The 24,869-nt window shown below is 32.7% G+C and overlaps 3 protein-coding genes across 4 annotated transcripts; 1 reads left to right on the forward strand and 2 right to left on the reverse strand.

Moving 5' to 3' along the window:
• Window positions 1–3,526: 3,526 nt before the first annotated feature.
• Window positions 3,527–9,016, forward strand: LOC105790286 (uncharacterized). The gene is made up of 9 exons (XM_012617798.2): window positions 3,527–3,997; window positions 4,755–4,855; window positions 5,014–5,368; window positions 5,713–6,579; window positions 6,665–6,719; window positions 6,910–6,971; window positions 7,048–7,154; window positions 7,236–7,323; window positions 8,125–9,016. The coding sequence occupies exons 1-9, from the start codon at window positions 3,857–3,859 to the stop codon at window positions 8,428–8,430; spliced, it is 2,082 nt and encodes a 693-aa protein (XP_012473252.1). The 5' UTR covers window positions 3,527–3,856; the 3' UTR covers window positions 8,431–9,016.
• Window positions 9,017–9,226: 210 nt separating this feature from the next.
• On the reverse strand, window positions 9,227–14,775 carry LOC105790287 (putative RING-type E3 ubiquitin transferase C3H69). 2 transcript variants are annotated; one of them, XM_012617800.2, is made up of 8 exons: window positions 14,573–14,774; window positions 14,175–14,262; window positions 13,293–14,086; window positions 13,069–13,138; window positions 10,794–10,882; window positions 10,598–10,657; window positions 9,870–9,955; window positions 9,227–9,762 (listed from the first exon to the last, which is right to left on the reverse strand). In XM_012617800.2, exons 1-6 carry the CDS (start codon window positions 14,587–14,589, stop codon window positions 10,621–10,623), a joined length of 1,095 nt encoding a protein of 364 aa, XP_012473254.1. In that variant the 5' UTR covers window positions 14,590–14,774; the 3' UTR covers window positions 9,227–9,762; window positions 9,870–9,955; window positions 10,598–10,620. The 2 variants fall into 2 exon arrangements, with proteins under 2 accessions (XP_012473254.1, XP_012473253.1); XM_012617799.2 differs by lacking the exons at window positions 9,227–9,762; window positions 9,870–9,955; window positions 10,598–10,657; window positions 10,794–10,882 and adding an exon at window positions 11,238–11,683 and having other exon boundaries at window positions 14,573–14,775.
• Window positions 14,776–20,078: 5,303 nt separating this feature from the next.
• LOC105790290 (zinc finger protein WIP2) lies at window positions 20,079–23,292 on the reverse strand. The gene is made up of 2 exons (XM_012617805.2): window positions 22,639–23,292; window positions 20,079–20,689 (listed from the first exon to the last, which is right to left on the reverse strand). Exons 1-2 carry the CDS (start codon window positions 23,233–23,235, stop codon window positions 20,261–20,263), a joined length of 1,026 nt encoding a protein of 341 aa, XP_012473259.1. The 5' UTR covers window positions 23,236–23,292; the 3' UTR covers window positions 20,079–20,260.
• Between the last annotated feature and the right edge of the window lie 1,577 nt (window positions 23,293–24,869).

Consider the following 24,869-nt stretch of genomic DNA (forward strand, 5'->3'; position numbering starts at 1 on the left):
GAAACAAAAGTTAGACGGGTAGACGAAAGTATCCGAGCAAATACGAGGTAGTTCGTATCAATAGAATCAAAATTTAATTATGTGAATTTACTTGTATTTGATTTGAAATAGAATTATAATTGTTTGAAAATGTATGACATGAAATTCGAATGCTTGATTGAGGAAATTATTGAGTAATACCAAGCCCCTTTTGAACTCAGAGAAAATCGTAGGATACAAGTGACATGTCGTTAGGGTTACCGTATTGGTCGAGCTTCTGCATTTGTTTCGGGCTCACCACAGCTCGTATGAGCTTACCTATATATCAGCTTTTATGAGCTTACCGTTTCAGCTCGATAGAGCTTATCGTTTATCAGCTCGGAATGAGCTTACCGATCATGGCTCGAAAGAGCAGACATGATAATGAATTGACAGATTTCTGATGAATACACTTATAGTGTATCACCCATATATCCTTCGATATTCAAAAATGTTCAACAGGCATAATTGATGTTACTAATCATATGAATAAACTATGTAATTATATGGATGAATTATTGTTGATATGTATAAGTTGCTGTTGATACGGATAAATTTCTGTTATTACTGATGAATTACAGGTTATACGAATAGGACAATTGATATAAAAGTTATATGATTTACATGATTTATAAGTTACATGAAATACATGATTTACATGGATTATTTGTTTTATGAATATATGAATTATAGGGACGACATGATATATTTAGCTATATGACTTGGATTGATTTTATGATATATGATTTATATGAATTGACGAATGAATTTGGAGGCTAAAAGAATGTTATGTGTTTGGTTTCATCTTTATGAATGGATGAATATATGGATGTGAAATGAATAACTTGTGAATGGTGATGTGAATAGGTTTTTTGGACAAATGAGTTGATTTTAATTGCTTTAATGCTTAATGTTAAATTGGTAAGTTTAATTTTATATTATACGGCTTACTAAGCTCAATGCTTACTTCATTCATTTTCTTATGTCCTATAGATTTCGGAAGCTAGCTCGATTTCGGACGATGTTGGAGATTTGCTATCACACTATCTAGACGATATTCGGTACTTTTGGATCTTATTTAAATAATGTAAATATGGCATGCATAAGCTAGTTTATGGGTTGAATTATATGGTCATTTATGTTGGTGAATGTGGTATGAATTTTGGGGTTTGATCAAGCTATGTGATATGGCTTGAGTTGGAAATGTTTGGTTTGGTATGGAAGCATTATATGTTATGCTCATTTTGCGGTGAATTTGATAAATGGTATTTTGGCATAAATGAGACATATGTGTGACCAAATGAAATGTCATTTTGGTATGTGTTTACTTGTGAATTCGGTAAGATTTTGATTTGGTATAATAAGGTTTTGATACGTTTTATAATGTATTGAAATGAGATATGAACATATGTTTGGATATAAAATTGATACATGAAATTGACATTGAATTTGATATGTTTGAGATGATATTTAGTAAATATTCAATGTTTTCTTGTTCGAATCAATTAAAGGTCTCAGAGTGCCCTTACCTATTCAGCGGATTTACGGGATAGGAGTGTTACAAATATCGGGTCAGACAAGGTGGGAGAAAAAACCACCCCTCCGATAGCCATATTTATTCAAGACAAGCGTGCGTGTGCTCCGATGTTAACGGGCTGACCCGACTCGTTTATAATGCAAACAAAAAGCATTGCTTTGAAGACGGTACAATTATGTATAAATACAGTTTCAGAGCCCGTTGGGCCGGGCCGATGACCCACTTGTTTTAAATTTTAAAACGTGATCGGCCCAATGAATTATCGTTCTTTGATATCCCAATCGACCCAATTTTTTATATGTATAAAGGTATAATTATGGCCCAAGTCCCTATACTTTTTGGAACTTTGAATAATGAGTTATCAATTAAACGCTTTTGAATTTTAAATAACATATATTCAAATTTAACACAAGTCATTAGGGTTAGGAGTGTTCAAACGGTTAATCAAATTGAATTAGTATTAACCAAAATAATTGAACTTTTTAATCCTTTAACCGTTAATTGAACTGAAATTTAAAAAAAAAACTAATCGAACCGAAATATTTCAAATAGTTTGATCGGTTAACCGAATTAACCAAAATTTATATATTTTTGTTTTTTTTTGTTAAAACGAGTATAAAACATATAAAAAAATTGATAACGTTCATTTGACCTAATTATTTGAATTATTCAATTATGTATTGATACAAATAATATATATTATTAATTATTAAGTTTGGTTAATTACTCGATTTTGAACTAAATTAATCGATAACCAAACTTCCAAAAAAATCATTAATCGACCTTCGACCGAATTAGATTGATTAATCGACCAATTAACCGAAATAGATCATTTCAGTCGATTAATTTAATTTTAACCGAAATTTGAACATCCCTAATTAGGAGCATTATTAAATGGGATTCATTAAAAGGTAAAAATTATTTAAGGATTAAATTTGAGATGTATGTTAATTGTAGAATTGAATATAAGTTTTTGCCACTTCATTTGTGGTTTCATGAACAATTGAACTTTAATTTTTAAATATGAAAATTAAGAGTTGGTTTTGTTTTGGAAAATATTTTATATTTTATTTTTAAAATAAAAATATTTTCAATTATGCACTTATAAAAATATTTTAGTAATTATTATTATTTATAATAAAAAAGAATCCCTACATTTAAACTCTTATTTTAACATTTTCAGTATTTTCATCGAAAACAGATTTTTTTAATTTTCATATATTTTTATTTTAGAACTTTTTAAAATTCCAACAAAATATATTTTTCTTAAATATTTTACATTTCAATAAACTAAAACGAAAATACTCCTTATTCCTAAAACCAATTAATCCATTAAAAAAATCCTTAAAATTAAAAGCAAACTAGAAGTAGATGTATTCACCGTCTGAGTTGGATCAAGAATCAATTTTAAAATTTTTCCCAACCTGCGACCTATTTCATTGTTCAGGACAGGCCTGGCCATGGGGTTGTTTGCGAGTATAACCACTTAGAAGGGCCAAAAAAATAATTTTCAGCTTTTAATGTGCAGAAAAAAAATTCAGATTAAAATAAATAAATTAAATGTTTGTGGGTTCAATTTTTCATCATAAATGCTTCATTTAAGCCTCAAAATTTGTCAGCTTTTATTGTATTATATTTTATCTATATTTTTAAAAGGGGTTCAATTTATTATTTCGCCTATGGCTCAAAAATGTTGGGTCTGGTTCAAGAAATAATAAAATATTATTTTATTTAAATTTAATTATAAGAATATATAAATTTATTTTTAATTATTTCTAAATAGTAAAACGGAGAAAATTTTAATCCCAAAAGCAGTCCCGACCATGAACACCTCAAAAGCAGAGGGATTATGTATAAAAAGTTTAAAGAGTACAGGGACTATTAAATAATTAAACCAAAATAAAAAAGAAAAAAAGGAAAAAACGCCCCATTCGCAGTCCATACATATATATGAAACGAAACGCACATTTATGTTTTTGCTTCATCTCCCCTATTTCGATCCTCTCACTACTATTCTTTTTATTTTTATCTCTTTAACCCCCTCAAAGCCTCCTCTTGCGATCGTGGGGGATTCCTATGCCATGAAACCCGATTTTTTCCCACACTCTCTTGCAGGCATCCCTATCCTCTCACGCGCCACCGCGTTCCACCAATTCCTTCGCCGCTTCCGTCTTTTCTCGATGCTTGCAAACACCTGGAGTTAGGGTTTTTGGAATAGCGGATTATCCATTTTTTTGTTTTGCTTTTGGTTTTCTTTTATACCTGTTAGAGGTTAGGTTAGGGTTTTGAAAGGGAAATCGCATGAAGATGGGCAGCGTGGATCGAGTTAATGATTTGACATTTAAAGTTAATTTTAGCGGAGATGGAGCAGCCAAGTTGAAAGATAGAGTCAAGGAGAAACTCAAGGAGTTTATGGGTGACTACACTGATGATACTCTTGTGGTACTTTTTTTTATCTCCCTTTTTAGCTATTTAATTATCGATTTATATGATTTTTATGCATTTTCGTTTGTTTATAAAAATCTGTGGATGTTGTAATTTTCTTTTAATCTCTGAATTGTTGCATTGATCATAACGTTGTTTCTGCATTTTGGTTTATTTCGAGATTTAGCTTATATTGTATTTGGGCTTTTGTAGTTGAGAATTTGGAATTTGCTTCGATTCAATTGGAGAATGATTACATGTTTTTAAGTGCTGGAATTTGAATTCTTAAAACTACTATAGTTTGTTCCTTTTATCTTCATGTTCTCTGTCATTATCAAGGGCTTGTGGCCCTGGTTAAAAGAACGGATTGAGGAGCACAGGCTGAAGTTTTCCTTTCGCTAGGGCTAAAACGTTAAAATCTGAATAGTAATTGAATTTAGCCTGGTGATAATTTTTGTACTGAACCTCTGAGGAATTAAAAGGATTCTTGTCCTAATTTCTTTGCTTAAGATTTCATCGCTATGTGGACTTTGGGAGGCCCTTAATATCTGGCTTTAATCTTTTCCATGACAATGTATCTCGCATTAGTTGTACTTTGTTTATCCTTCTCTTAACCTTTAAGTATTTTCTGTGGTGCTCTGATGCATGTTTTACTTCCAATCTTTGAAATCTGATATAGTTGGAATGCACAAATTTGCAAATCTTGTAGAAAATGTGAAAGATGAGATATTTCTGTTGGTGTCTAATCACATTCTCTCATTATTTTGAATGGCAGGAATACGTGATTGTCTTATTGAGAAATGGAAGACGTAAAGGCGAAGCAATGAACGAGTTGAATGTTTTTCTTGGGGATGACAGTGAATCTTTTGTCTCCTGGTATTTATATTATTTTTCCAACTTTCTCCACTGGGGAAAGTCGGTGCTTATATAATCATAGTTGTTGGGATTTAGCCCTAAGTTATCCTTATATCTGATACTTTTAGTTTTCTTATATGCATGTGTTTTCGTTTATATATATTATATTCTCTGAACAGGTTGTGGGATCATCTGGCTTCAAATTTGGATCTATATGCTCCTTCTCGGGAACCTCACCTTGATGAAGGAACCAGAACAACTGTTTTGGGGAACCAGTCTATTGGTGCTGAGTCTCACCAGTTGGATACTGATTCTGAAAGGGGAAAGTCTACTAAGTTTCCCAGGAACCGGCACAACAGGGATTGGAAGGGACTAGTTAGGGATGCAGCCGAACCACCTCCTCTTCGGAGCTCTGAGGTTGAGAATATTCGTTTTGAAGAAAAATCCAGTCGTAAAGTAAGCCGTGGACGATCTACCTCTCCTCAACCTACTCAGAAGAAAAGGAGTAGGCCTGATGAACGACAACCTATAAAGGTTTCAATTTCTAGGTTCCTTATCCGTAAATAGTTGATTACCATTTGCTAGAATTAAGAAGAAATTGTTCTCCTTTCATTGGACAAAATATATCCTTAAATGGAAATGCTTTAGATGTTTAGAGTGGCTGTTGTAGGGATAAATTTCTTAATTATCCTGAGAGTGACATGTCAGTCATTAAATACTTCTGTTTTCTGCTCTGAAAATAATTCAAAAGGTTTTTTTTCTCTTAATGAAATATTTGTGTAAATTGTATAGCTGTTTCATGTTGTGCCAAATGCCAATATATGCCTTTGTCATTCATTTGGCTAGTCTTCTGATCCATGGATGAACTCCTTTTGCAGAGAGAAGCAGTTCCTAACATTGATGCCCCTAGGCGGTTGCTTCAGTTTGCTGTGCGAGATGCAGTTGGAACTTCAAGGGCACCTATTTCAGCGAAGGAGCCATCTTCCAAGCGCCTTCGATCTGTTGTGTCAACATCTTCTGGAGATTTGCCAGCTCGTCCTAGGAGAATTCAGTCTGTTGCAAGAGTGCCAAATCCAATGGCGACAGTGATCAAGGCTGTGGCAGAAGCTGCTGAAGATGTGACAAAGGTAAAAAATGCTGGAAGTGTGTTTGACAGGCTTGGTCCTGGAATGGATGTTTTGGAGACCGGTGACCTACATCCAGAATTCAGAGAGTCTCTTACTGAGGATGAAGAATATGGAGATCTTAACCAGCCTTTGGAGAAAACCCATTCAGCATATTATCAAAGGGAAGAGTGTGCTGGTCGACATGTTGGTAACGTAACTGCTTTAGAAAGTCAGACTGGGTTGGCTTCAGAGTCTCTGTCTGACAATGAATGGTATGGTGATGTTGATGTTGTTGGCCATGGAGTTATGGATGAGTCTCATACTGGCCATGCTGGTAGATCAAGTGGAAACAAGGGTGATAATTCACTTATGGTGCAGTACAATGTAGCTAAGGATGATGAAATCTTGCAAACGAGGAACAAAGATCAAAATCAATCAACTATAGCAACAAATACTTCTCGTAAGATAGTTAACATCTCTGTCAATGTAAATACCTGGAAACCACCTCATTATCAAGAGCCAAGGGAGGCTTCAGAACTGGACAGCCGAAAGCCTCTTCCAGAGAGTGAAGCAGTTGCTAACAAAGCTAATCATAGGTTGATGGAGAATGGCAACCCAGTTAATGTTGGTAATGGAAATGTAGGATTTTCTAACCTATATTATTTCCTCTCTCTTATTCTTTGCACTGGGGCTGTTGAAATTTACTTTTGTTGTTAATTTTTAGGTAAAAGGTGCTGCTTACAACCAAGAACTGTCTCAGAAAGCAGTGCAGCCTTCTGGTGAGTTGTCTTCTATTGTTAGGATTGATTATTTGGATATTGCATGTGTTGGATAAGGAATTCCCTTGTGTACTGCAACCTATATCTTTTTTGTTTTTTAATTGCTGTGCTAAAGAACTTTATTCTGTTCTGTTGGATTTTTTTCCTTGCATTAAACTTTTTTATTTAAATTGCTACTTTCATTTTGCAGCTTCTTATGCTGCTGCTCGTCCTCTAGAGGACGCTGATTCTCGAACCATCTTTGTAAGCAATGTAAGAAACCGAAATTCTCTCTTTAGTGTAGAAAGAAGATATGTCTCCCTTACTCAGTTTTGACAATATATGGTAGGTTCATTTTGCTGCTACCAAGGACAGTCTTTCTCGACATTTTAATAAGTTTGGAGACGTGCTAAAAGTTATTATAGTTACAGATGCGGCGACAGGGCAACCGAAAGGGTAAGGTTTTTGGAATACTTGTTCTGGATTTGCCTTCTCCTGGAAAACATTTTATTTTACCGAGGTACAATGCGTACACAGGTCAGCTTATGTGGAGTTCATGCGGAAGGAAGCAGCAGACAATGCTTTGTCTCTGGATGGTACCTCATTCATGTCACGGATTCTTAAGGTATTTAATCCTTGTCTGTTGTTTTATTAAACCTTTCATTGAGTTTCTCTCTGTAACTTGCCATGCATATTTTGATATTTCTCTATTGTTAGCTTATGTGGAGTTCATGGGAGAGTCTTGTGTGTTAAATATTTTACTCTATCTGGAACTTTGTTTCAACTTAGATGCCTAGTGATGAAAAATTTTATCATTATGTAATGCCTTGAACTTTTTCTGGAAAACTCTATGTTATTATGGTTCGTGATTTGGGTCAATGGTTGTCATAACGCTGTTATTATGACCTGGCTGTCACTGGATAGTTATTAAAAATACAATATAATGTAATGTTAGCAGGCCTGTAGCAAGTTGCCTATATTTCAATATAGCCAGCCTCTTGAAGTTTCTGCTTATTGGAAGACCTGATCCATTGATGTTATGTTGGACCAAAACGTGTGTTGAGTCTTGGATCCATCGGCTCTGTGTGTTTTGAGGAAATTACTCATCTTGTCAGTGTGTAAAAAGTTCTAGGAAATATTATTAGATTGAGTGTTAGGAAAGGTTACCGAGACGGCAGATGCATCCATTATGAATATTCCATCTTCTATATCCCACATGACAGAACTTGTCTATTTTCTAGATGTTAAAAGCAAAATTTCATTTTGCTGGACTTATAGAAACCTTGGACCGTGAGGTTGGTACCGTCCTAAAATCATTCGGGCTCGGTGTCTACTGTATTTCTACCAATTTCATAGCATGCATATTGGTTTGTTGTTCCAAAACATAAAGCGACTAATTCAACCTGTTTGATTTCCTTTGCCAAAGGTCGTGAAGAAAAGTTCAGCTCCTCAAGAAGCCGCTGCTCCTGTCATGACATGGCCTCGTGTAGCTCGGGGCTCTCCATTTGTTGCAGCAAGGTTTGGTAGAGCTTCATTTGCCAGAGGCATGCCAGGTGCTTTTAGGCCTCACCTTCCAGTTAAACCCGGTGCCAGAAGCTTTCAATGGAAGCGTGATGCTCAGACGACCACCACCCGAACCGACGCCGTCACTGGGACAACCGTTTCTTCTCCCACTTTCCGCAGTCTCACCTATGTCCGAACAGAACCTAAGTCAGCAGGGAATACTAGCTAGTCAAGAGGTTTGCTACCGCAGTCTCACATTCCTTCTCTGGGGGGGGTCGCATCGGTTTTCAATTTTTATGTTAATTTTTCCTTCTGTTTTTTTTCACCTTGAAATGTTTGAATGGATTGATTGCATCAAAGAGAGTATCATATGTGGATCAAAGGATGAGGATAAAATTGCAAACGCGATGATTCTTCAACACCTGGGAAGACATGTCTACAAATTGAGATATATATATACGTGCATGTAATAGAAGTGGCAAAACTGGTCTTCTCCAAAAGAAAATTTTGCTATTTCAGGCATTGATTTCTGGGTGTGGGAGGGGAGGGGAAATTATATATGTCTAGTTTTTAGATTTGGGATTGGGAGGAAGCTATTTGACATTGCTCTTTTTATATTTTTGTTAGACTTCTCATTTTATATATATGTTATAAAGAAAAAAGAAAATAGAAGAAAATGATCTAAAAAATGAAAAAAAGATGGTCCTGATAACATTTTGAAATTTTTATGGCCGAAGGCCATTTTCCTGTCATGAGTTGATAGTTCTTTCACTACTGTAATTTTCATCTATGAATCAAAACCTTGTTTAAATTTACATATATTTTTCATATTACTGTTGAGCTAACATTTACTTGATTGGCTGAGTGAATTTAAATGCCCTTATATACTTTTTAAAAAAAAAATTATAAATATATTATTAATTGACACCAAAAAATGTGAAGATGCCACAAGACAGAAATAGAAGAAAATTGCAAATTTATTCAGTACAAGCTTATGATAAGAGATGTTGAAAGAGGGTGACAAATTAGCTAACGTTGTATATTTGATTGTATTCATATTCCATAATAAAGTCAAATATGTAAACAGTATTACATGTACAACATCAAGCACACACAGATTATTCAACTCTCAGCTACGCTTTTCAATATTATGCATTCTCTAAGTCTACCATCATCACTACCCACCTGAGAATCATATCACAACACAGCATAACCCCTACATATGTATATAATTCCTACATGTATATCAATGATATATATATAGAGAGAGAGAGAGAGAATACAGTTCCGAGTGTCCCACTGATTTGAGGGAAGCATGAACAATAAAAAAACACTGCCACCCACACATTGATTTGATTATTCAAATTAATCACCATTGGCTACTAAAATTCCAAACCCTTCAACAAAACATTTCTATCCATCAATCAGCATTTTCACCCCCAAAATAGTATCTTTGTTTTTTTTTTTACTACTTCATTTAATATTTTAGATGCAGTTTATTGCATAAAACCCCCTCATGCCTCCATGATTCCAACCTTTGGTTTCTCCAATCAGCAAAATCCTGCAATTTGGGTTTTTTTTTTTCAAAACAAATGTTTAGAACTATAAATCACTCGAGCTATACCATACGCTGGATTACCGGAAATAATGAACTAGTTAGATGTTTACCTTTTTCAAAGAGAGTGCAACACCAGAAACCCAAGAAAGTTTTTCATCAAAGCTGCATATAGGTCCTTTGCATTATTTATATAATCCTGCATGCAAAAAAAACCATACAAAATATATAGATACATCTTGGAAACAAGAAATTGGAGATTTCGCAATGGCTATTATATGTATAGTAAGATCGTTGAAATGATTGGAATTTCAAGGGTAAAAGCACCATGGAGACCCCTGTACTAAGCATCAGATTACACTCTGCCCCCTTTACTAAAAAAATAGGAAAATTAATCCCTGTACGATAGATTAAAAAGCAAACCGATCCTTTCTGTTAAGAATTTCATCAATTTCTACGGTTAAAAACCGGCATGGCTGACGGAATAATCAAACAATTACACCTAGCATGCCATGTATAACTCATGTTGATATAGAAGGACCAGCTTTTAACAGTAGAAATGGATGAAATTTTTAACAAAAGGACCAATTTGCTCTTTGATCTAATGTACAAGGACTAATCTGCCCATTTTTTGAGTAGAGGGAGCAAAATGTAATCCAGTTACTAATACAAAGAACTCCATGATACTTTTACTGAATTTCAAGATCTTCATAAATGATTATCTTATACAAAGGGGAGAGTGACTCGAATGTACAATTCGTCTATGTAGGCATCTGTATCAGTTATTAAAACTCGGAAGTAGTTGAGAAGAAGAAAAACCAGTGTTGAAGATAGAACTTACATTGTAGTAGATGTTGTGAACATTCACCTAATGTGCAAGTCACTGAGGAAGTCCAACAACCTGAAAAGGTAATCGACATAGTAAGAAAGAACGAAAAGAAAATAACATACAAAAACAAATGTGAAGATATTGCTTTTGTTCTATTAGCCAAGTCTATATAAATAAAGGAAAAAGAATAAAAATGGGGCAAAAATACCTAATATTTTTAGCTATAACGGTGTGCCCATCTTCAGCTCCAAGATGGCGTAGAGCAACTTCCTCCAATCGACCATCTCGATACGCATGCTACAAATACATAGCATCCATGAAAATAAACAAAAAATTTCTGTGGGAAACCACAGCATCAAGAGAAATGCAAACATATAGCGGACAAGGATGGTAACAGGTGAAAGAAAACACTTTTTTAAGCCCATAATTTGAATGATATGACTTCATAAATCCACAATTTGCTTCTTTATCGAGAAAATATTGGCTAACATACAAAAACCATTAGGTTTTTTAACAGACACATGCAGCATAAGGCATGACAAGAACCATCAAAAGAACAGTTAATACGAATCCCATGATTGCAAGGGAATGCCTTTACGCATTAAAACCAACCACATTGAAGCCCTCAACAAATGTAATCAGCAAAGAAAAGTAATCCAAACTCTAGTAACTTAATCCAGATTTCAATACTAATTAACAATGTTTTAAGTCATAACAAGACAGTCAGCAACGACCAAAACACACTCCAAATCAATATTCTCCAAAACGAAAAAGGTGGTAGCCTACATGAACACCAACACTACCAACATTTCCATAATTCGAGCAAAAAGGAGCAAAACTTAATTTAGGAATTTAATAGTGAAAATTCTCCTCATCACTTGAGGAGTCACTTGAATCATAATCTAGCTGCATTAAAAATAAGGCCATCTCCATAGATATATCATCGTTTTCCAAATCTTCAGCATCAAAAATATTCATTTCATCTTCTGCAATTAAGTGCTCGAAGACATCAAAAATTGAGTCCATATCTATAACATTGGATCTGCGAGGAGGTGGCCTGTGGTATTTCCATGCATAAGAGCCTGGCTTGACCGTATGCTGGAAGACAACACAAGTGTATCCATTAAATGAATCGTAAAAGCTAACACTCTCTATGACTAAAGTAAATGGCATATAAATGTACAAAATAGCAAGGAGATAATACGCTAAAATTGATTTTGGGTGTCTACATAAACATCACCAGATCCTACACTACAAAGAAAGTGACACTGTGACACATCTAAACCCCATTCTTTATCTCCCCCACCCCCCAACCCTTGATGGGGAAATTAGATAGATAGATAGAGAGAGAGAGAGCGAGAGAGGAAGTAATGGCAGTAGCACATACATAAGAAAGCAGAAACACGGGATAAATAAAATCTATGAATCCCAATGCAGTACATATCACAAAAATGGAAGCAAAAAAGGTACCACTGGCCTAAAAGGGGTTTTGAACCAAAAAGCAACATAAAATTGAGAATAGATTAATAACCAGTTGGGCTTGGCCAGATGAAACTTGCAATTTGACATGAGAATTTTTTTCCTCACTTGCAGAATGATTTCAAGAGCAGCACCATTAATAGAACAATAGAGGAGTATTTTGGTAAAAAGGCACCATAGATATCCTGATTTTCCTATTGGCTTACTAGCTCCAAGATTAGTAACCAAAATATATCACCAAGTACTACTTCGTAGATTTACGGGATATTCTGTTTATGTTCTTTCGATCCTCAAAAGTAAACTTTTTATCAATGACTATCAATTAAAATTAAAGTCAACTTAGAGCTAAGAGAATCAAAATCTTAAAAGCATTGTGAAAATTGCAAGTGCTCCTGTGATGCATGTATCTGTGGCAAAGGGAGAGAAATAGAGAGAGCAGGAATAAAGAACCCATATAAACAAAGCGAAATGCCTCCAAATTATAACTAAATTCTTAAATTTATCATCATTAGCCGTCTACTGACAATTACTCCTCGTACAAAAGTTATATTTGCATAATTATAATCTTTGCTTTACCAATTAGTTTTCCACCAATCACCCACCGATCTCATCCTTATTCCTCTTACTGAATATTAACAGCAGTTTTATTCAAGGAAATTGAGATCAAAGATTGTTGTTGTCCAATGATGTTGAGATAAAAACATATTTTTATTCCTAAACCAACCGCTTCAGATAAAAGTCCAAACCGGTAGATATCTTGGTTGAGATTTGGCTACGAAGAAACAGCTCAAAGATTGAACAACCATCGTGACAAAGTGAGAAAAAAGGGTGAGGAACAACCATAAAGAGGAAAGCGCACGCAGGAAAATAGAGAATTTTAACATAAAATCACATTAAAAAGCTTATAGTTGATACTTGATGGGATATGAAAGGACGCAAATTTGGAAATACTAAGAAAGAGAAATTCTCCATTTTACAAAGCTGAATAAATAGACAATTTTTACCTTGTAGAAACAACTAGTACCAAAAGGGCAGTTCCCATTTCCGAAGTTGAAGTGCTTGCAATCTATTGACCTGAAGATTAAAATATTATATGTGTAAGATAGATATTACGGATCATCCAAACAACCCTTCAATTGTAGAAGTACAATTAAGAATTTAAATAAAATTATAATTCATGTGGTACAAGTAGGAAATAAAAGAAACATTTAAACTGCAGAGGCATTACCTCAGTTTTGCCTTGTAGCTATCGATGATTTCCTGCTTTTCTTCTGGAGTTGAATACCAAATGACACTTGGAATGACAAAGTACGATAGCTTGCGACAGATTGGGCAAGCCCTTAATGCAGTATTGACATCCATTCCAGAGGACGGGGAACTGCTGCGCCAATTTCTAATGCAGGATATGCAAAACGGATGATCACATTCCGAGAGCAACCCAAACTTCCGTTCAGCTGCTGTGGGCTTCGAGAGAACACGATCCAGGCACACACTGCATTCTATTTCTTGACTATATTTCAATGCCTCAAGGTGCTTTTGCTTTTTCTCGCACATTTTTACATGCTCCTCCCTTTCCTCAGCTCTGAAAGGATGTAAACAATGTTTTCCACAGGTGGGACACAAGTCTCCATGAATATGGGGACAATTATCTCCACGGGGGCAATTACCAGCTGCAGCAAATGAGCAAATAGGAAGTTCGACTAGATTAGCACTCCTAGGCTGCAAAACATCACCATCATCCAAAAGATCTTGTTGCCCGGATTCCAAATGCCATGCTTGATTCGTTGAGGGAGGGAGGAAGCCTCCATTAGAACCAGGAAACTCGCCAGAAGTAGCTGGAAGTACAACGGAACCACAATATGTACTCGTTGAAGGACCTAAAGGAGCAGAACCCGAGACCCCAAATTGACGAGGCTTTGTCGATGAAGAAGAAGCAGATAAATCCGTTTGAGATGCCTTCACATGTTCATATCTGCATTGACTACCATAAGAACAGATTCCTTTCTGATAGTATGTGCAAATCTGCAATGACCCAAGTAAGAAGCAACTATTAAGGTTAATCAGCAACAGGTAAATAAAGAACAGAAAGTTCACAAAGAGCACTTCCTACATTATTTGGTGGATCCTTCCAATCATGAGAAAACTCACAATTCTCCCCTTTGAAGCATGCTCCATGAGCAAAGAACTTACAAAGAACCCTGAATAATAAGAAAAAAAATCAATAAAAACCCACAATCAAGAATTCCAGAAAATTAGTATTTTCATAATTCCCAAAATTTAAGTTCCAAAAAGAACCAACTAAACAGTCAACAGCGTTCAATTCAAAATTGCTACCACGAAAAAAACAAAAAATACAGAATCATTAACAAATATAAAGCTATCATCACAACCAACATCAAATACCCGATAACAAAAAACGATTAAAAAAACGAAAATTTGCTGAAATTGAAACAGAAAATTTGGTAATCAATAAAAGGGGGATTAATTGGGGAAAAAAAGAAGAATCACCCCTTGGTCTTAGGCATGGACGAAATAGCGAATAACGAATAGCGAATGGAAATGGATTTTGAGGGAAAATGAAAGGAGGCTAAAGGATTTTTTTTAATTAAAAATTTAATTTAATTTATTACAAAAATATCAGTTTGAATGATAGGTGAGAAAAGAGGGAGGAGAAGCGAAATTGAAGCCCCAAACACAACATCGAAACATTTTAAGATTAAAGAAGCAGCTACCTAGGGTTTTTTTTTTTTAATTTTTTTGGGTCTCTCCGTATAGAAAGGGCCCATGGATTTTGGCATAATTACGGGAATGGCCCTTCAAGGCGTAATTATAGTTAAGCAAACGATTTTTTATTTTAATCAGGATTTGAAATTTAATTAATTAATTAATTAATACTTCTTATTCTAAACAAATAATGCATTTACGGCCACCCATCTCCGTTACCAACCTTATCCTCTCCTCCACCTTCTCCACCGTCGGCAACTCCCCTCAGGCAAAGCCACCTCCGCCTGTATTAGCTTTTCTTCTCATGCTTTGACTCTTTTGTAGTGATGATTGAATCAATTAAATCATCAATTTTTCGATTCAATAAGTTGAATTATTAGTTCGACTTACATAAAATAAAAAAAATCATTAAAAATATAAAAATTGATAAACACGTATAAATAAAAAATTGGAAACATGAGCCCTCATTTTATAAATTATAACAATAAAATTGCATATTTAAACTAAATTAAAATTGTGTTTTAATTAGTTACCAATTTTCTATTCAGTTCAATCGATTTTTACTAGTTTAATCTTTTTCGATTTTATAAGTTGCTTGAACCATATGAATCATTGTTTCGTGGTTTAACTAATCATCTGCTTTCTAACAATCATGACATTAGTCATACACAAATTTCAAAGATACATTTTATTAACAAAGTAACATCATTCATATATATAATTTATAATTATATATGTAAAAGCACGAGTCGATAAAATTTTTAAATTGATGAGGATACTTTTTATTTCACATCTTATTACTAAATTCACGTTTAAAAATAATTACAATGTTAATTATTTGTTAAAAAGTTTAAATAAAATAAAAGTGGTGATAATTATATATTTAAAAATAATTATAATTTACTAGAAATTGTGATAATTACACAATTAAAATTAGTTAGAATTTAAGTTACAATTATTAATTAAAAATTATCCTAATTTTAAAATAGAATTATTATTTGAATAAAACTCTAAGTATTAACTATAAGGAAAAAGTTGTGATAATTATAATTTATTTTTTAAAAATTGTATTTGAATAGAAATCTAAGTATAAACTATAAGGAAAAAGTTGTGGTTTTATTGATCTATTTTGTAGGTATTTTTGTTTTTTTTCACAAGTTGTGATGGACAGATGAAGATATCTGTTGTTCGCTAAAACTCCACCGACCACCACTATTTTTTTTTTGAAAAGTGGGTGGCTCTTCATCAACTTTTTAATTTGTTTTTGCTTTGAGAATATTTCTAAATAATAAATGATTTCATGAGTCGATTTGAACCCGTTTTATCTTAAATTTTATATGTTTTTAGTGTGTTTTTCTATTGTTTAATAAATCTTCAATTTTAGAAGCTTTTATTTCCTCTTATAGCACATTTTCTAGTCTTGCTTATGCATGTAATATTAGTTTTACAAGTGATTTTAGGGATGATTTTGTTGTCGTTCTCTCTAGTTTGGTGAATGCTCAATTTTTTTGTTGATTTTTACTCGCCGCTTTGGACCATTCAAGGTTGATTTCCTTATCGTATTAACAATCATTCCAAATATGTCTGTGCTCGAATTGTGACAAACCCAATTGTCAACATGTTATAATATTCTATTGATGTTGAGGGTAAAGCCTTTGTTGTATCGATGGAGCTTGTCCTTCACCATCTACAACGAGTATTTGCTATTTTCGATTATAATATTTGAATTGAAAAGTTAATATATTTTAATTATATTCAATAATTTAAATAAGAAATATTATTTTATGTCAATTACTATAATTAAAAATACAATATTTAAAAACTAATTAAATATTAAATGCGTAATTCACATGCGATAGAGGCTAGTATACTAGAAATTTCCAAGTTGGTATCACAATTCATAATAATATTAATTATAATTTAAAAATATATATATTTTATATTTTCATAACTGGGTTAGTGGTCCGCTTAAGGGTGACAAGTAACCCATTAAAGTGTTTAAATATAAGGTTAAATTCTACTATTAATCCTCGTATTTTGTGAAAGTTGTAAATTTAGTCTTGTACTTTTAGTTGATGAATTTTAGTCCTTATACTTTTGAATTGGTAACTTTTAGTCTCTGTATTTTTCAAATTTTAAAATTTTAGTCTTGACTCAAAACGTAACAAGTAAATTCATTAGCTTAAATTGAATTATTAGTCTTGTACTATGCTTACAGTCATAGATTTTGTCCATTTTTTTCCAATTAGATCATTCTAAGTTCTTAAGCTTTTGAATTTTAAAATTTCAATCTTGATGCAAATGACAGTTGTTATTCCATTTACATAATCTTAGTGAGTAATATATGGAAATAATAAGTTGACATGACATTATACATATGATTATATATTTGTCACATCGATTTTAGAAATAATGAATTTTACTTAAAGAATTTAACCGTTATTGTTTAGTGATGACTAAAATTTTAAAATTTGAAAAGTATAGTGACTAAAATAACCAAATAAAAGTACATGGATTAAAACCATAATTTTCACAAAGTATAAGGACTAATGACAGAATTTAACTAAATATAAGTATTAGATAAGGACCAATGGCAAAATAAAAATAGTTTTGAACTTTTGTTAGGGTAAACTATCAAAATAGTCACTTTTGTTTCCCTTAGGTTACATTTTAGTCACTCAAATTTGAAATGTTACGTTTTAGTCACTTACGTTATCGTGTTATAACATTTTAGTCACTGAGTATTAATTTTTGTTAACAGTGTAATGGTAAGTTGACTTAGCACGTTAAATCATCATTTTAAACGAAAATTTTTGGTTAAATTAAACAATCGGTCCCTATATTTTTTTTGTTTTGAGCAATTTAATTTTTTTTCTTTTACATTAAAAGAGATGGAGAAGGGAGGAAAATAGAGGGAGAAGCAGAAGAGAATGAGAAAATAAAGGGAAAAAAAGGAAAGTTAAAAGAACATGAAAGAAAAAAAAATTGCTTAAAACAAAAAAATATGGGGACTAATTGTATAATTTAACCTAAAATTTTTGTTTGAAATGATGATTGAACGTGCCATGTCAGTTTACTGTTACACCATTAACAACAATTAATGGCTCAATGACTAAAATGTTACAACATATTAATGTAAGTGACTAAAACGTAACAGTTCAGACATAAGTGACTAAAATGTAACCTGAGGGAAATACAAGTGACTATTTTGGTAGTTTACCCCTTTTTGTTATAATTTTATATAGATGATAAGTATAATTATGAAAGTCAGCAAATTGATACGTACATGCATGAAAGCTACCACTCCTCATTTCTTTTTCTTATCTTATATTTTCAAAGGATAAATAAGGCCACAATTTGAAGTCAATTTGGACCTTGTTTTATATAACTTCTTTTATTTTCCTTTTAGTTGTATATATTAAAATAAATTCGAATAAAATACATTAATTGAAGTTTAAATTAGTTGGTATTATTATTTACTATCTACTAAATCGAGTTTCTTCTCTGACTTATATTTTGTTATTTTTTTTCTAGTCGAATTCTAATAATTCTAGGGATATTTTAATTAGATTAGCCCACGAATTTCAACCTATATATAAACAGGGCTTTTAGCAATCCTGGAAAGATTGATTCAACAACACAATTAAGAGAGAGTTTTGGGTTCGAGTTTGTTTTTGTCCTTCTTCTGTTATTTGTTGCTTTAGTGAAGTTTTCTTTTCCCGTGATTTTTTATCCTTTTTAGAGGAGTTTTTTCACATAAATATTTGTGTCCAATTTTCTCTATTCATTCTTGTTCGTTGCTTAATTCGGATTTATCCCAACATAATTTATGAATAAAAAAAAGACAAAAATAGAAAAAAGGTAATGTAGAAATTATTTTTGGGTATTTTAAATCTTTATTTAGCATTGTACTTCTTCACTAAGTTTAATGGATATAAATAATCGGTTTATATTTGTTTGAGTTTGAATTAGTGAATACTATTGTGTGAATTTATTAAAGGTTTTTAAAAATAAATAAATAAATAAATAAATTTATAATTAATTATGATTTAAAGAAATGGGCATTGTTGGTAATGTAGGAGGACATGGGTTCGAGTACGTTGAAGCGAATTATCCTTCTATTTATGGGTTGGGGAGGGACTATGGGTAATTCCAGGCATTGTGTCAAAAAGAACAGATATGATTAAAACGTGTAATGAGACTTTAAATTATATGAAATTAAAAAAAATATACACTGTACTAAATAAAATAAAACTATTTTTTAATTCCATGTCAGAATATCTAATAATAAGATTAAAAATAATGAGATACACCAGTAATAAACAAAACTAACCCTTATTCAGCGTTTTAAGAATCGAATAGGTGGTTGAACTAGTCAGATCATCGTTTCTAGTTTGACCAATTCAACAATAATTAAAATATGCTCCAAGTCTTTGTACCCTTTGTAAATACAGAATTCGGTCCCTTTACTTTTTATTCCCTATACATTTTATTTTAAAATTCAAGTCAAATCGTTAATGTCACCATAAAATTATTCTATAAATTTCGCTAGTGTTGCTTTCTGAAATTAACAAATACTCATTTGGTAGTCATGTAATAAAAAAATATTGTTGTAATGAACTTGGATCTAACAAAAAAAATAGCAGTGTTTACAATTAGACTTACATTTTAAATTTGAAAAGTAGACGAACATCTAAATTTCTTGAAATAAAAGTAGTGGGGCTAAATTCAAAATATGATAAAAAGTATATAACACGTTTTAACCTAAGTAATTAATTAATTAATTAAGAAATTCATTAAAATTTTTAAATTTTATTAGAAATATATAAAATAATTCAACCATTGTCAAAACCATTTTGAATAAAATTAGATTTAAAATATTTGAGAAAACATAAAATTTTAAATTTTAAAAAACACTAGGGTTTTATTTAAAAAATTTGAAATTCTCTTCAAAAGATAATTTTGGATTTGTATTAAAAAATTAAAGTAAAATGATGAGTCGGGTAAAATATGATTACTATAACTATTAGTTTTTTTTAATCTATTTTGAACAGTTTATTTAAAAGTCGATTTAATCATTTTATTTAGATCGATATAGACTAATTCTCAATCGAATTAGTTCCACCAATTAATCTAATTCGATTCCAAAATCACTACCCTTGACAAAACATAACTCACCCTACTCCAACAGACAATCTTAAACATCTACGAAATCTCACCCTACTCTAACAGACAATCTTAAACATCTACGAAATCATCGATGCCAGTTAAACTAATATTGATAAGAGATAAATTAATTAGACTACTATTGCATGGATTAATTAAAACCCATTCATTTCTTTATTAAAACGCACATATATAGAACAATTCGACATGGCTGTTAACGTTTATCCATATTTATTTTTGTGGGGACAATAGAAGAGAAAAAACTAATTTAACCCGAATTCGATCTTTGAATAATCTCCATTCGATTTATATCGGTTCAATTTCTGATCCAGGTTCATCGTCTTCGTCTAAAGAATCCACACCACCCACCGCACCATGACCTGTCGGACCGAAAGCCTTGGTATGATCTTTCAAAGACCGTTTGTGCTTGAAATCGGAGCCGCATATACAATACCAAACCTTGCCGCAGTTCTTCTCGTGGGTTCGCCAATCACCTTTGACGGCAAAAGCTTTCTCACATTTCCTACATACGAAGGGCTTAATGCCATGTTTTCTTTTATAGTGCGTTTGAAGGGTTTTGAAATCTTTTAAGGGCTTGGCTCTTGGGTTGTCGATGTTGTGCTTGCAACCAGGTGAACAACAATAGCATGGTAGCCTTAGCATGGCGGTTGGTTGGGCTCCTTTTAGAGAGTCTGGTCCTTTTCTGTATTGAGATCCATGTCCCCACATATGCATCTGCACGATCCATATATACATACATACATACATGTATGCATGTGTGTATGTATGTATGCATGATGAAGATACAAATCTATGATGGGGTATAGATAGATGAGATGAAAAGCATATGAACGAAGTACTAGAAATAAGAACGAAAGAGGTCCATAACATGTATGTGTGTATGTATGTATGTATGATGAAGTCAAAAATTTATGATGGGATTGAGAGAGATACTATGTTTTCGTATCTTGGTAATGTTGGTAATCTTATATTTTGTTGAGTAAAAAAAAAGATTTACAGTTCATCCATGAACCAAGATGCATCTGCAAAATGTATGTACGTGTGATGGAGACATAAATCTACGATGGGGTTGAGAGAGAGATGAGAAGAAAAGCACATGAACCAAGTACTAGAAATCGGAAAGAGAGCCATATACATGCATGTGTGTGCATCTATGATGAAGACAAAAATCTATGATGGGACTGAGAGAGATAATATGTTACAGTATATTGATACTATTTGTAACATTTTTCATCCATAACCGATAATATGATTTCGAAGCGATTAGAGTTCATGAACCAAACAGTTCATAATTGATACTTACATCCCAGTAACATCATGAAGTAGATCCTTAATACTCGTAATGAAATCCATAGTCATTTCAATCAAAAAGCTTTTTATATAAATTTTTACATGAATTTTGTCACCAGGTATGCCATATTTTTTAATTACTTGTATATGACGAATAACCATTAGATATAACTGAAATCCAACATGCATTGCATACTTCAAAATCTCAACAAATTATACTTAACTCAAGCCAATGATCATCACTACAAAAATATCAACCACACAGCACATTTTGTATATTCTTCTAGCTTATAATGAGGATTCCATAGGTGCCCTATACGAAGGTTTATCTCTAAATAAGGGCCACTAATTTAGGGGCTGGACTGTAAGTTTATATATATATTTGTCTGACTGCCTGTTGCAAAAAGGCATCTGAATCCAGGGTGTTTCCGTTTTAAGCCATGAGAAATAACAAAAACTATATATATATATGTATATGCATATATATATATAGCTGTAGCAAACAGTTCTCTAAAGACTGGAAACACTTAAAAGATCCAATTCATACCAGTCTGAAACACTGAACTTAAACGCTGAAATCTCATTATCAGTCTTGCAATTCATCATGCACTTTAGCACACTCTTCAAAGTTCCAATAATCAGAAAGAACATCTTCAAAGACATATACATACATATATATATGCAAAATGATATTTAAGAAAAACCCAAAGAGGTGATTAATGTAAAACTTAAGACAGATCACAAATATCACTTAATAACTAAGATGGCAGAAAGGAATATCAAAGTAAAAAGGGTCATCAATGGCTGTCATGCAATGTGAGGCACATATTAAGGACATACCTGCAAATACATACATATATATATGCAAAATGATATTTAAGGAAAACCCAAAGCGCTGGTTAATGGAAACCTTAAGACAGATCACAAATATCACTTAATAATTAAGATGGCAGAAAGGAATATCAAAGTAAAAAGGGTTATCAATGGCTGTCATGCAATGTGAGGCACATATTAAGGCCATACCTGCAAATGCATACATATATATATGCAAATATATATGCAAAATGATATTTAATGAAAACCCAAAGAGCTGGTTAATGTAAACCTTAAGACAGATCACAGATATCACTTAATAATTAAGATGGAAGCAAGGTATATCAAGTATCAATGGCTGCCATGCAATGAGAGGCGCACACACACATATATATATTAATATGCAAAATGATCTTTAAGAAAAACCCAAAGAGCTGATTAGTGTAAAACTTAAGACAGATCACAGATATCACTTAATTAAGATGACAACAGGGTGTATCAAAGTAAAAAGGGTTATGAATGGCTGTCATGAAATGAGAGGCGTATTCATAAGGGCATACCTGCAAGTTGTTGTACCTATTAAAGGTTTTACAGCAAAGAGGGCATGAAAACTGTGTAGGACCAACGAGAATCTGGGAAGGTGTAGGAATCCAATACTGTCCTTTGCTTAATGGAGTAGTACTATTCCCAGAAGCTGCACCGGCACTAACAGGATTCCGTTGTAATTTATCAGCTGTCATATCTTTTGATGGGGAAGAAGCCCTAGACTTCAGATCGGAGCTAGGGTTAGGTAACCCTATGTGTAGCTCCACAGTTACACCTCCATCATCATCATCATCCTCATCATAATCATAACCATCATCACCATCATCAACTATGGTGGGAAACAGGCTAATAATGCTCTTGTCCTCTTCTTCCATGGAACTGCTTGAGGGTTCCTTAATGCTTTCTTGTTGTTGTTGACTTGTAAGAGAGAGATAATTGATGAATGGAAGAGCTTCCTTGAGAGGATGATGATGAGGAATTTGAGATTTGTTGAAGATGGTGCGAGGTTGAGAAGAAGGGTTTGGGTGATTTTGTGTTGGAACAGTACTTGAAGAAGAAGAAGAAGTGTAGTTGGAACTTGGAGGCATGAAGTTGAACCATGGATCTGTCATCGTTCAAAGCAAAGAAAAAAAAAATAGAGTAACATATAAATTTAGCATCAATTTTGTTTGTACTTTGGCAACTAAGATGGTAAGAAACACATTGTATACATATATAAATACATGCATTTATTTAGTGATATTAGGATTCAACTAAATTCGAAGTATAATAATGTGAAATCATCTTTAAATAAGGGTAATGTTATTGTTTTTTATTCATAAGGCTCGAATTTAATGCGTACCTTACTTAAGTAGCATCAAGTTCAATTAAGTAGATCGATTTAATCCTATACTATTAAAAAGAATTAAATAAGTTCAAATTGTAATAGAGTTAACATTTACGGTATAAAAATATCTTCGGATTTTTTTTCAATTGTAGTTAATTCCAAATAAAAGATTTTATTTACAATACCATACAAACTTAAAAATATTAACTCCGTCAAACCGTAAATAATATTCTAAACAGTAAAGTTAACTCAATTTCAATTTGGCATTATTTGATTCATTTTAATAGTATAGGGACTAAATTTATCAATTTAATGATAGAGGGATTAATTTGATCAGGTCCTTAAAATAGAGAGACCTCTAAGGTACATTCACCCATCAAGTTCGTAGTATATATAGGGGTTAATAACTTTTAGTATCTGAACTTAACAATTAAGCCTACTTTGATATCTATATATTTGTCTATTTTGATCCTTGAATTTAGATTCCATTAAGATTTGATAACGCGACACAATCTCAGAGTGATTCAGAGTATCACGTTATCAAATTTTTATATTTGTCAAGTTCTAGGACCAAAATAAATCTAACTGTCAAGTTCGGGTATTAGAATGGACTAAAAAAATATAGGTACTAAAATGAACATAATTGCAAAATTCAAGAACTAAAAGTTAAATTAATTCAATATGTATATATATGCACGAGTACTGTGAAGAAAGGGAGTAAGTAGGGTAATTGTTTGTAAGGTGAAAAACAGAAAAAGTTGGTGGGTAAAACTTGTATGTAAAGTCAAGAAATTACCCCCTGCAACTGCAGAAAGGGTCAAAATTAATATGAGAGACGATGGGGGAAAGCAATAAAAAATAATAATAAAGTAGAAGAAAGGCAGACAGAAAAGTGAGAAATTAGGGTTCCACGTTGCCTTGCCTCGAGACAAAAGAAGTGGCAGTTGTAGTCGTTCATTAAATTTTGTTGTTGGCTTATTAAGTTTTTTCTTATTTTTAATTAATTGAAAATTCTTCATGTCAAACTCGAGCTCGAACATAAAAATAGATTTTTAAAATTAAGGTCGAGAATCAGATTAAATTAGCGTTTTATGTCGAAAAAAGTATTTGATTAAATAAATTGTTTTTCTTTAAATTTAGAAAAATATGTTGATTTTGGAGAGAGTATGAAAGCGTGTGCTTTATGCATTGTTGGCAGGAAAGTGCGCCTAGCTAGATGCGTTTTTATACACTCTCTTCATAATCAGCCTATTTCTTTAAATTAAAAAAAAAGTGACTTTTTTTCCAAATAATTTTTTCGGCATATATGCCTAATTTTCGAGTTCTGATTTTTGAAATAATGACTAAAACTACCCATAGTCCTCCAAACCATAAGTAAGAGAATAATGCGCTTAAGTGCACTCGAACCCACGTTCTCTT

Source organism: Gossypium raimondii, chromosome 8 (genome assembly GCF_025698545.1).
Source record: "Gossypium raimondii isolate GPD5lz chromosome 8, ASM2569854v1, whole genome shotgun sequence".
NCBI classification, from domain to species: domain Eukaryota; kingdom Viridiplantae; phylum Streptophyta; class Magnoliopsida; order Malvales; family Malvaceae; genus Gossypium; species Gossypium raimondii.

Excerpts from the sequence above, each read along its gene's own strand:
- LOC105790286 (XM_012617798.2), top strand. The coding sequence starts at position 3,857 with ATGAAGATGGGCAGCGTGGATCGAGTTAATGATTTGACATTTAAAGTT. Across the intron at positions 6,720-6,909 it reads GAAAGCAGTGCAGCCTTCTG|CTTCTTATGCTGCTGCTCGT; the intron begins GTGAGTTGTCTT and ends TTCATTTTGCAG. Across the intron at positions 7,155-7,235 it reads GCGACAGGGCAACCGAAAGG|GTCAGCTTATGTGGAGTTCA; the intron begins GTAAGGTTTTTG and ends ATGCGTACACAG.
- LOC105790287 (XM_012617799.2), bottom strand. Across the intron at positions 14,087-14,174 it reads GGAAGGATCCACCAAATAAT|ATTTGCACATACTATCAGAA; the intron begins GTAGGAAGTGCT and ends GGGTCATTGCAG. Across the intron at positions 13,139-13,292 it reads AGCTACAAGGCAAAACTGAG|GTCAATAGATTGCAAGCACT; the intron begins GTAATGCCTCTG and ends TTTAATCTTCAG.
- LOC105790290 (XM_012617805.2), bottom strand. The coding sequence starts at position 23,235 with ATGACAGATCCATGGTTCAACTTCATGCCTCCAAGTTCCAACTACACT. Across the intron at positions 20,690-22,638 it reads ATAGGTACAACAACTTGCAG|ATGCATATGTGGGGACATGG; the intron begins GTATGCCCTTAT and ends TGGATCGTGCAG.